The sequence below is a fragment of the Triticum dicoccoides genome, chromosome 3A, assembly GCF_002162155.2.
Source record: "Triticum dicoccoides isolate Atlit2015 ecotype Zavitan chromosome 3A, WEW_v2.0, whole genome shotgun sequence".
NCBI classification, from domain to species: Eukaryota; Viridiplantae; Streptophyta; class Magnoliopsida; order Poales; family Poaceae; genus Triticum; species Triticum dicoccoides.
In genome coordinates this window covers 751,996,671-752,009,174 of record NC_041384.1, presented here as the reverse complement: position 1 = coordinate 752,009,174, position 12,504 = coordinate 751,996,671, and the positions used below count along the sequence as shown (strand labels likewise).

At 46.2% G+C, this 12,504-nt stretch overlaps 2 protein-coding genes across 2 annotated transcripts; both read left to right on the top strand.

Moving 5' to 3' along the window:
- Positions 1-324: 324 nt before the first annotated feature.
- On the top strand, positions 325-4,383 carry LOC119270696 (UDP-D-apiose/UDP-D-xylose synthase). The gene is made up of 9 exons (XM_037552739.1): positions 325-742; positions 956-1,048; positions 1,142-1,249; positions 2,875-2,989; positions 3,078-3,211; positions 3,307-3,408; positions 3,504-3,596; positions 3,679-3,814; positions 3,931-4,383. Exons 1-9 carry the CDS (start codon positions 470-472, stop codon positions 4,050-4,052), a joined length of 1,176 nt encoding a protein of 391 aa, XP_037408636.1. The 5' UTR covers positions 325-469; the 3' UTR covers positions 4,053-4,383.
- Positions 4,384-6,441: 2,058 nt separating this feature from the next.
- Positions 6,442-9,695, top strand: LOC119270695. The gene is made up of 2 exons (XM_037552738.1): positions 6,442-6,751; positions 9,269-9,695. Exons 1-2 carry the CDS (start codon positions 6,518-6,520, stop codon positions 9,383-9,385), a joined length of 351 nt encoding a protein of 116 aa, XP_037408635.1. The 5' UTR covers positions 6,442-6,517; the 3' UTR covers positions 9,386-9,695.
- The last annotated feature ends 2,809 nt before the right edge of the window (positions 9,696-12,504 follow it).

Sequence of the window (12,504 nt, the reverse complement as noted above, 5' to 3'; positions counted from 1 at the left end):
ACCCACATGAGCATCGTTTGGACTTTGGACTGGAGAGAAACCAAAGGCATAAACCAACACGCCTGACGCACGCATCACAACCAAATCAAATCAGGTCACAAGCATAATCATCAAGGAAGAAAGGCATCCAAAGAAGAAAACTTGAAAAGCATCTGATAAACAAGGAAAAAGAGAGACCAGTCGAGAGAGAGAGGGGGGAGGCCGGGCCCACAGGGCAGCGCATCTCGGTCTGGCCGGTGGGCCCATCCCATCCCACCCCACCCCACACCCCCATTCCTTCCTTCGGCCACTCCACTCTTCCCCCTCCGTTAAATACCCCCGCCGTACCACCGACATCGCCGCCGGATAGATAATCCCAGCCCAGCCCGAATCCAACCAGACCCGATCCCCACGCGCATTCCCTCCGCTCCCCGCCCCGGATCCGACCGTCCACCCGACCGCGCCGCGCGACCGCCGGGGGAGGGAGAGCATGGCGAGCGGGGGCAGGACGGATCTGGACGGCGCCGCCGTGGCGCCGCTGACCATCTGCGTGATCGGCGCCGGCGGCTTCATCGGCTCGCACCTCTGCGAGAAGCTCATGGCCGAGACCCCGCACGTCGTCCTCGCCGTCGACGTCTACTGCGACAAGATCCGCCACCTCGTCGACCCGCCCCCGCCCCACCTCGCCGGACGCATCTCCTTCCACCGCCTCAACATCAAGAACGACTCCCGCCTCGAGGGCCTCATCAAGATGGCCGATCTGGTACGCCCCTCCCCTCCCCTCCCGCCCGTCCTCTAATGGCGGAACGGCTCGCGAAAAATGGAGCGGTTTTCCTGGGATTCAGTTTCTTGATTCGGTTGCCGATAGCGCGTTCGTCGCTTGAAAAGAAAACAGTTCGCGCTCCCTGAATTAATCTCTGCAAAGCCGCTGACGATTTTGTTTCTGCGTGTCGGTGGCTGGATCTGCTCCGCGAAGACGATAAACCTGGCGGCGATCTGCACGCCGGCGGACTACAACACGCGGCCGCTCGACACCATCTACAGCAACTTCATCGACGCGCTCCCGGTGGTACGTGCTACACCCATCCAAGATTATATTCTCGCCGCTTTCCGCGTTGCCAAGCAAACAATGTCTGAATGTCGGTGCTGCGTGCGTGCGCAGGTCAAGTACTGCTCGGAGAACAGCAAGCGTCTGATCCACTTCTCCACGTGCGAGGTCTACGGCAAGACCATCGGCAGCTTCCTCCCCAAGGACCACCCCCTCCGCAAGGTGACGAACATGGCATCCCCATTCCCTCCCCCTGCTCAGTGCTCACACTATCTGTCTGCACTATGCGTGTGTGTCACTCGCCAAGTGGCATCAGTGGATAATGCGGTGCCTTTTTGGTTGGTTGGTTGAATAAACAAATGGTTTTGATTTGATTTGGTTGGACTGGATTGAGATGGAATTGATTGGATGATTGGATCTGGTGCAGGTTGCCAGATTGTGATTGATGTTCACCTGTGATTATTCTGTTCTTTGTAGTAATAAAGTCCTTAAAATAAAAGGTTGGCCTGGATTAGGTGTTGGTTGGGAGTGGAATTATTCTAGTGGAAGCCTTGTTGGTTGTTGGTTGACACTGGGATAATGTCTTGTAATGGCGGTTTGGCGTGAAGCTTATGGAATGTATTGGCCTTAACAAAGAGCAGAGTTTGACTGCGTACGCTGATTTTACATTTTAGGGATGTTCTTTCTTAAGAGGAGTTGCTGATTCGTTAATCTTTCTAGTACTCCCTCCGTTTCTTTTTACTCCGCGTATTAGTAGATTTGTTCGAAGTCAAACTTTGTAAACTTTGACCCAATTTATTATATTAAAAATATATCAACATCTAAGATAGCAAATAAATATATAATATGAAAATATATTTCATGATGGATCTAATGATATTTATTTCGTATGGTAAATGTCAGTACTATTTTGTACTATAAACTTTGTCAAACTTTGAAGAAACGGAGGGAGTACCTTTGTATGGTACAGTCCTTAAATTGTCCTGTATTTGACATTCACCTGTAATTGTCCTGTTCTTTTAGTACAGTCCTTAAATAAACGGCTGGCCTGGATTTGGTGTTGGTTAGGAGTGGAATTATTCTAATTGAATCCTTGTTGGTTGTTGGTTGACACTCGGATAATGTCTTGTAATGGTTGCTTGGTGTGAAGGTTATGGCATGCCTTGACTGGAAGAACAGAGTGTGACTGCATACATTGATTTTACATTTTAGTGATGGTTTGTCTTAAGTTGCACATTGGTTAATCTGTCTAGCACCATTTTCTGGTAACTTACAGGGCAATGATGCTGTCATTTCATATAGTCTATTACTTTTCTAGGTTGACAATAATTAATTGTTCAAGCTATGTCCTGTTCATTTTAGTGTTTGTTTTTCTTATGTTGCTTGTTTGTTAATATGTCTGCGTTGATTGTCCGGTACCATCCTATAGTAACTCCCAGGGACTAGTTGTAAGCAAGGATACTGTCATTTCACATCGTCTGCTCTCTTTTAGCTTGAAATAATTTTTTCAGCTCAAGCCATGTCATGCTTATGCCTGTCACTGCATATTGCTCTGCAAGTGGATGTAGTAATTTGGAAAACGTGCTGCCATAAGGAACTCCCCTTTTCTTATTCAATTGTTAGTTGGAGCTTCATCATTTAAAGACTCAACTAACCAGACCCTGAATTACAATGATTTTTGCTATTCTTGTCTTTAGATTCTTATCTTCGTAGCAATATTATACTCAGCCTAGCAGTAACAATAATTTGTTCAGTCGTCAGTAATATGTTTTTCCCATGTCACTTATTCATATCATCACACCTGGCTGTTCAGCTGATGCTCCGTGTGCTTTTCACCTTTCAAACAGGAAGCTGAATTTTATGTGCTGACAGAAGATGAGTCACCCTGCATCTTTGGTCCAATCGTGAAACAGAGATGGTCCTACGCGTGCGCAAAGCAGCTTATCGAGAGGCTTGTTTTTGGTGAGTGGAAGAACTTATAACTTGTTGATTGTGCCATTAGTAGCACCCTTAAACTTTTTCTGACCATGTACATTTGAGTTTCCCCCAGCTGAAGGCGCAGAAAATGGCCTTGAATTCACGATTGTGAGACCTTTCAATTGGATTGGGCCAAGGATGGACTTCATTCCTGGCGTTGATGGTCCTAGCGAGGGTGTTCCTCGGGTTTTGGCTTGCTTCAGCAACGTATGTAAACTTATCCCTTGCTGAGGATGAATAGCTTCATTGCACTGTCTTCAGTCTTCTTTCTTACAAGATATACCTTGCCAATGGATGTGCAGAATCTCCTCCGCAGAGAGCCCCTGAAGCTTGTCGATGGCGGCGAGTCCCAGAGAACTTTTGTTTACATCAAGGATGCCATTGAAGCTGTTCTTTTGATGATTGTATGTCTTCTGTGTTTATCTTCCATATATTTTCCTGATGTTACCAGTATGTACCGCATCAGTGAAACTTAAATCTCTGTTTTCTTTTGCAAAAGGAAAACCCTGCTCGAGCCAATGGTCATATCTTCAACGTGGGGAACCCTGACAATGAAGTCACTGTTAGGGAGTTGGCTGAAATGATGACAGAGGTAATGCCATTGACAGATTAATAGCAACTGTAAGTTATGTTAGTGTGTCTAATCTGAACCTCTCATTTGCATTCATCTGCAGGTCTATGCTAAGGTCTCAGGAGAGCCCCCGCTGGAGGAGCCTGTGATCGACGTGAGCGCAAAAGAATTCTACGGCGAAGGGTACGACGACAGCGACAAGAGGATCCCCGACATGACCCTGATCAACAAGCAGCTAGGTGTGTATATCACTGAAACCACGCAACAGCGTGTTTGTTCCGCCTTTCATTATCCTCCTGATTTATACTAGTGTACCTAATGTCTGATCTCCAAACGCTGGTTAAACAAACTGCAGGGTGGAACCCCAAGACCCCTCTCAAGGACCTGCTGGAGACGACGCTGACCTACCAGCACAAGACCTACAAGGAAGCCGTCAAGACGCAGATGTGTCTGGCCACGGCGACGCCTTCAAGCTAGACGATGACGGCGCAGCTATGCTGCTCTTGATCTTTTGGAAGCCAGATACTTATATCGTAGTGAAACCGTCGTCTTCGTTTTTGTCGCGCCTCTAGATCCCACCCACCTATCTTCTTACCTACCTAGATTCGTCATTGTGTAACCCTATATCGGGCAAAGGGAACTGAGTATCTGAGTATCTATTACATATACCTGTGGTGGCAGTGTTTGTTACGTTTGGTTGGTTGCACCTCCCGTGCTATTATTCTTTTGCTGTTAGTGAGAGAGAGATATTCTTGTTCGGCATAGTTGATGATGATCTGGAAGTCTTAATAGTTTTCAGCAGAGTTAATGTCGAGCCTTCAATCTTTAACACATTTGGTTAGTGAGCTTCATTCAGTCAGAGTGTGGTAATATGAACAATAATGTTAGGAATGATGTGTCAGGCGACATGGTGTGCAAACCGGCAGTGTTGCCTTATTGTTGTGAACCTGGTTCTTCAGGCTGCCAGTACAATGACCGCATCACCGACTAGTATAGTAACAAAAAATGTCGAAACTAGAAAGAGATGTAATATGGCTTGTTTTGCTCATCAGTTTGTGCAAACCATCCGACTTGTGGTGATGCAAAATAGTGAAGCTAGAGACTACAAAGAACTTTGCTGTAGCTTTCAATTTAGTTTGGGCAGCGTGATGCGTCGGCCAAGATCTACTGCCCAACAGGGGTCTTGTTGCGCTCGGCCCTCTGCAACAGAGGAGTCCTTTTGCAATCTTCCCCTGACCTGTTTTTTTTCCCCACTGAAACAAGGGCAGTGTTGCAACTGCAACAGTGGCCATGTTGCAATCACGGGCTGAGCACCCCAAAACGACCCCTTTGTGGTCCCATGTTGAGACTGCAACAGTATCCATGTTGCGATCCCAGGGGAAAGTCAGGGGACGACGCAACCGCGTGCCATAGAGGGTGTATCTCATGGGAGAAAAGAAGGGGAGAAGGGTGGGCATTCAGTAGGCATGTGTTGACTCTTGAGCATGGAAGGATCACAACGCCTCACATGTTGGGGTCCCGTATTTGCAACATGGACCAAGTTAGGAGGGATGCCGTTTCATCAAAGTTGGATCCTGGCCGACGTGTGCCCAATTATTAGCCTACTGTTCCCAAGCGTTTCCCATTTAGTTTTGAGGGTTGTTCGTGTTTCTTCCGGTTTGTGCTATTACTATGTTTAATTGATCAATAAAGTTGTATCGTCTGACTAAAACTGAAGCATGCTAATTTGGTTAGTCTTCCAAAAGAGCCCAATTTGGTTAGTCTTCCAAAGGAAACAATGTGGGCAAGATCTACTTTGTGGTTCCAAATCAATCGATGGAGAAAAAGAAAAAGAAAAGACAAAAGCAAAAAGGAAGAAAGGGACCTATGTGCTCTGTGAAAGCCATCATGGCCATACATATGTTGATGCACTACTAGAAGTGTCTGCGCGCTGCGCGCCGAAGATAATCATGATAATCCATTAGTGACATGTTTCACTATCGAAACTATAATGAGTATATTATTTTGAAATGTTCAATATGCAAGCACAACATGAAAACTACTGTCCATGCCAAAAATTGTCTCATGCGAAAGACAAGATGTAAACATCAGGATCCATTTTAAAAAAGTTTGAGGTACACGAGACCTGAAGAAATCAAGGGGGGTGCTCTTTATTACTCTTTCACGAGACACACAGTATACTCTCCTTTAGACAATATATGTACACTCTAAATAATATGTTGATTCCAACAAAAATCACTAAATGTTTATATGGAAGAATATTTCTCTATGCCTAGCAATCCTTTTTTGTTGAACTTCACTGTGCCACAGCAGTTGTATTTTATTCACGAATCCATGATGCGGTGGGCCAATTCTGGCTTTCCTGTAAATGTGATTTCATACCAAAAATTAACTATTACTGATCATATGGCTCAAAAATGTCTAGAACATTTCCAAGAGTTCATTCTCATAAAAACAAAATTCAATGCAGAAACGTAATCTTCTCTAGATTTTCACCATGGAAGAACCACTGGTGCAAAGTGTTTTTCCAAAATAAAAAGAAAACCCATCCAAATTTGTATTGTAAAGCAAGACTGTAGTTGAAATATACACTCATGGCACTTTTAAGAAAAATCCGCAGCCCACTGTTTTTTCTTTTTATCCGTAGCCCTCGGCAATATCACGAAAGGGTCGAATCCTCGCAGCTTGTACACCTATGAACAGATTCATCCTTTTGCAGAACATCCCTATGAGTAGATTTATTTTGAAATGAAATGTAAGTTGCACTTTTTTTTGGACATAATTAGCATTATGAATATTATTGTAAATATTATTATTCTAAACTGGTCCTTGATTAAACCGGCCCAAGGCTGAGCCGGGCCGCACCGCGCACGCGTCACCAATCTTATCGCCGCGAGAGGGAGGGGAAGAAAGTCTGTGGCTTTGGAGAACGCCGGCAGGAGATGGGCAACGCCGGGAGCGCGGGCGCGCCGGAGCAGGCCAAGAAGCCGGAGGAGGCCGACGGCGTGGTCGGGGCCCCGCCGTCCACCGTGCGGTTCTTCCCCGCCGCCGCGCAGCACACGGCCAGGCAGCCGCCGCCGATTAAGCTCGAGGGGGAGGACCTGCCGCCGCCGCCGCCCACGACCGCCGGCGAGGGCGTCGATGAGGACATGGCCGCCCCCCGCAACCTCTGGCAGGTATGAACGCCACCGCCCTCGCCCGCCGTCACCCGATTCCCGATTATTACCCCACGGCCGAGCCAGAAATCCCCCAAAATCCTCCATGGTTGACTCAACTGAACTGGATAGTGCGGAGATTCTTACCTGGATTGGCGTTCGGTATGCAGTATCAGTGTCCACTGCCAACTGACATCTTATTGCCAGAGAGCTTGTGGGTGCTCTATAAAAGAGTGCGGGATCGTCGGGGGGACATGCCGATTGTCAGTTGTTTAGAACTGAAAATCTAACCATCTGAGCACATACCTTAATTACGGGCTAGATTGTTGCTTTTGAACTTCAGAACAGGAGGATTTACCATCCCTGCTTCCAGAGTTGAGCATGGAAAGTATAATGTGGATGCGGTGCAGTTTTATGTATAGCTGGTGCTGGATTCAGTACCCAGCCATGGACCGCCTTTAAGGTCACCGGGGGGGAAATTTCTGCTACTGCATAATACAGCGACGATGATGATTTGAACTCCAATAAGAAGCTTTGACTTGCTTCATCTAGTTGAATGCACTGCCAGTTGGGTCTCTAGTGTTAAGAAACCAACAGATTCGGTAAGAGAACCCCTACCTTCATTTTCGTGTGATTTCCTGGTGACTAAATTACTGCACTATAGGTATGCGCTAGATCAGCTATCAAGCCTCAGTTTTCAGTATTAGTGAGATCTTATTTCCCGAAACCTTGTGAGCGCTCTAGTGTAGATTGCATAATCAGGAGGAACCTGCGCTACTTGCATCACGATCTTACGGTTGTTCAGAACTTTACTGTAGGCTTCTGTTTAGGTGTTCGATATGTGGTACACACCTAAACTACTTTCGCGTGCTGCTTTTTAAGTTGAAAACTGGATGTTCTACCATCACTGCTTCCAAAATCGATCATGGCAAGTATATGTGGACGTAGTGCAATTTTGCATGTACTTGTTGCTGAATTTATTAACCACTAACCACTTTGAGCCCGGGGTCAACTGGGGTTTGAAGCAATCAAGTATCTCTGAAGGTCCTGTGAGACATCATTTGTTATGTATTCATCCGCTTACAGAGACAGTGATGATTTTAAGTTTAGTCAGAAGCTTTGATTTGGTTCAGATCATATTACTGTTTTCTGTCAGTTGGTGTTTACTGTCGTAAATTTAGAGAAATCAGCACACCCATCCAGAGCATGGCAAGTATAATGTGGATGCAGCAATTCTATGTTTGCTTGACGCTCAATTTAGTGACCACTAAGCACTTTGAGGTCACTGGGGTTTGAAGCGATTACGTATCTGTGAAGGTTCTGTGAGACATCATTTGTTATGTCTTTGTCCACTTACAGAGACAGTGATGATGGTTATAAGTTCAGGAAGAAGCCTTAGTTTGGTTCATCTAGTTGATGCAGAGCATCTTACAGTTTGCTGTCAGCTGGTGTTTACTGTCTTAAGTTCAGAATAAATCAGGACATTCCTTCAGAAAACCCACATATATGCCTCAAGCACATATATGTGTATGCGACCATGTGGTCAGTCATTCATCCCTGTTAGATAGTACTGCGTATTTCTGCCTGTTAGTCTTCAGAGAAATCAGCACAGCACATCCTCTGTTTTCTGCTTCTTAGATGAAAATGGCGCTACACGATAACTAATCAGCACAGCGTATCCTCTGTAGTTTTGTTGTTCAAAACTACACTGTAGGCTTCTGTTTAGGCGTTCGATATGGGCTAGACATGTAACCTACTTTCCAGTGTGTCGCTTTTCTAACCATCTCTGCTTCCAAATCAAGCACGGCAAGTATAATATGGATGTAGAAATTATATGTTTACTTGACGCTGGATTTAGTACAACCGACCCGCTTTGAGGCCACTGGGGTTTGAAGCGATTACGTATCTCTGCAGGCTCTGTGAGGCATCATTTCTTATGTCTTCGTCAGCTTACAGAGACAGTGATGATTTTAACTTCAGTATAAGAAGCCCTGATTTGGTTCATCTAGTTTATGCAGAGCACATTCCTGTTTTTTTACCAGTTGGTGCTTACTGTCGTAACTTCAGATAAATCAGGACATTCCTTCAGATAACCCCTATGCCTCTAGTTTCCTGTGATGTACCGGCGAATATATCGCTGCAGTATATGGCCGTCTTGTGGTCACTAGTGAATGCGCACGTGCATTGCACGTTAATATTTAGGCAATATATTAATTGCACGTGGATATTAGGTATACTATTATTTGTGTGATAATTCTGTGATTAGTGCAATATTTGGTATGATATTAATTGCACGTTAAACATGTTGAACGCTCGCCATTGGAGGAGTGTAGGTCGTTGGATTGACCTGGTTTGATGGTCGAGATCAGTTGGATCTGCTTCTTTGGGTCTTTTTATATTGGTATAGATTTGCTAGATACCATGTAGTATTTCTTCCAATTATTAGTCTTCAGAGAAACCAGCACAGCATAGAGCATACCCTCTGTTTTTCGGGTTTCAGACCAAGCCGTCATTCATTTTGCCTCGTTACTCTTGCAGGTGTATGCGCTGGGAGCGTTCCTCGTGGCGCGATGGGGCTGGGCCAAGTGGAAGGAGAGCAAGGACCGAGACAACTCCGAGGATGGCCAGTTGCCGCCACCAGCTGCTGCATCCTAGCTTAGCTCCTGCCACTGCAAGGACCGACCGGGCTCCGCTTACAGTCTGAATCATCACTGTTAGTTGCAGCAAAGTAGATGAACGTCGCTGAACTTCCTCTCAAAGGTAGCGGTGGCGGCGACAACGAGTTGCCGGCGTTGCATCATCGCGATCAGAGGTTTTTCCTCCCATCATTGTCGCTGTGTAACCAGATAATGTGTGGATTCGCAACAAGTTGTTTATGAGACTTGTGCTGCTACTGAATATGTGGTGATGAGTCGAAACCTGGCAATGTTTTTCCAGCACGAATCATACATAACTCGACACACTATTTCATCTGGCGGCAAATGCATTGATCCAATATCGCGAATTACTCGTTTACTAGATGACATAGGAATTAAAATAGATGAAACAATGAGATTTTGCAGCAGCTCCATGATCCATATTCGTCAGGCTTGAGGAACACGAATGCTGACTCTGATCAACTAACTAGCGACGGCTCATCATCAGCCGGCGGCGAGGCGCGACGGCAGCAGCAGCAGGCGGAGATCACGCCGCCCGCAGTGGCCCCGAAGATCACGGGCGGGAGGTAGAATTTGCCGAGCAGTATGTAGTAGATGCCGATGAAGGACACGAAGTATGCCGCGAGGCCGGCGAGGAACAGCCTGACGTCGCCACGGTCGTCCTTGTTGCCGCCGCCCTCGAGGTCCCGGTACTCCCCTGCAGCCACCATCGGCGCCGACTCCTCCTCCTCCTCCGGACCGGCCCACTTCGACCGGCAAAGGAAATTTGTTAAGCTGTGGATTGGAAACTCAAATTGCATGCATGGTTGGTAAGTCGGTTGACCTGAGAATCTTGGTCATCGAGTTTGTGATTGCTGGGAAGATGGGAGAGAAGCAGATGCTAAAAAAACATGTATTGTAAGTAGAGAAGGAAACAAACAAAGTCGGAGGATCGGAGCAAACCTGCCTACGCTTGTGAAACTAAATGGAATCTCACCCAGCCACTCTCGAAACACCCCAAAAGTTATCTATATTTCTGTGTGCGTCTGTGCATGGAAGGCGTGACGATGACTGAATCCAACGGTTTTAAATTCAAGTTTTGTTTTAAAAAATTGGACGCGGAAATTATCTGCTTACCGTGGTATCCATAAATTCTGACCACCCTCGGTAAAATATATATCAATTCAGTACCAAAATCCTTCGCCATGATAATTTTGTACTCCCTCGGTAAACAAATATAAAAGCGTTTAGACCACTAAAATAGCGATCTAAACGCTCTTATATTTCTTTGCGGAGGGAGTAGAAAGGAAAAAAAAAGGCTAGAACTTAAGGAGTACTCCCTTCAAAAAACCTGTTTGCCGCGCGCTTCGACTGGTTTAGCGTGCCCGCCTGCGCTGGCTCCAGCAGCCGCGCTATAATGCAGCGCGCGCGCTGCTCCAGCAGAGCACAAAAATATAGCGCGCGCGCCGCACAAACCACATATACATGTGCAAAAATGATCAAACAAACAAACTAAATCAACAATAAATAGTTCAATTTCGTTATCATTACAACTCAAACAAATAGTTTATCGTTCAGTACAACAAATGCAATAAACACAACAAATAGTTCATGAACAATACAATACAATGTCGAATGGAGATATCATCATGCTTTTTGTCGTCCATGCCATGCCCACCACTCTTCAATCAAATCATTCTGAAGTTCATTGTGCGTTGCGGGACGCCGAATGGCATGATAGGAGGCAATAAAACGGGCTACCCTTTCAGCCCTCCGTCGCACTCGCACGGGATATCCCAAGAGCTCATACTGTGAGTAGTCTAAATCTTGGCCACGCTCATTCTCGATGATCATATTGTGCATGATCACACAAGCGTGCATGATGTACCAAAGCATTTTTTTATCCCAAAATCTAGCCGGTCCTCTCACAATAGCAAATTGGGCTTGCAAAATCCCAAATGCTCTCTCCACATCTTTTCTAGCCGCCGCATGAGGATTGTGGAAGTCAAGATTTTTCTTACCTTCCGGCTTTTTCAACGGCTTCACGAAGGTTTGCCACTTTGGATAGATGCCATCCGCTAGATAATAGCCATAGTTGTACGTACGGCCATTTGCTACAAACTGCACCGGTGGCAACTCACCGTTTGCAATCCTATTCATCAGTGGTGACCGGTTGACAACATTGATGTCATTCAAAGATCCAGGCATTCCAAAGAATGCATGCCAAATCCAAGTCTCCTGATCGGCCACCGCTTTAAGGATTATAGTGGAATCCTTTTTTTGGCCGTGGAATTGCCCATGCCATGCCTTTGGACAATTCTTCCAACTCCAATGCATGCAATCTATTGAGCCAAGCATGCCAGGAAAACCGCGAGCTTTGTTCATCGCCAATAGCCTTGCGACGTCTTCAGCATTGGGAGATCTCAAATACTCCTCGCCAAACACTTGCACAATTCCCACTGCAAAGCGCTTGACATACATGATGGCTTGGCTCTCACCCATAGCCAAGTGATTATCAACAAGATCAGCCGGTATACCGTATGCCAACATACGCAAAGCGGCTGTCACCTTCTGAAAGGTGCTATGTCTGAGCTCTCCGGCGGCATTCCTCCTTTGCTGAAAAAAATGATCATGGCTCGCTAGTTTCTCTGCAATGCGCCTGAACAACTCGGGGCTCATCCTAAACCGGCGACGAAAATACGACTCGGGGTATATGGGATTCTCCGCAAAATAATGCCTGATCAATCTGTTGTGGGCATCGATCCTATCCCTCCAAATTTTCTGCCGACCCATAACCGAACCACCGTGCTTCGTTTTTTTATATGCATAGCTAGGATCATTGCAAGATCCTCCTCCTCTTCCATATCAAATTCTTCTTCGGAAGAATCATACGACGAACTCATCTACAATGTTCAATATTATACTATAAAAACTACAATTCAAAACATGCATCAAATTCATGAAGTTTGAGCAATACATACCTTGTAGGCGTTTTGTCAAACACCTTGCGGGCGCGGCGCGGCAGCGAGCGCTCGGGCGCTGTTCCACGGACGACGGAGGCGCACGAGCGCCGGCGGGACTAGGAGGGGATGGGGCGGAAGCGCGGGCGCACGGGGATAGGCCGGGGAAGCCTGAACG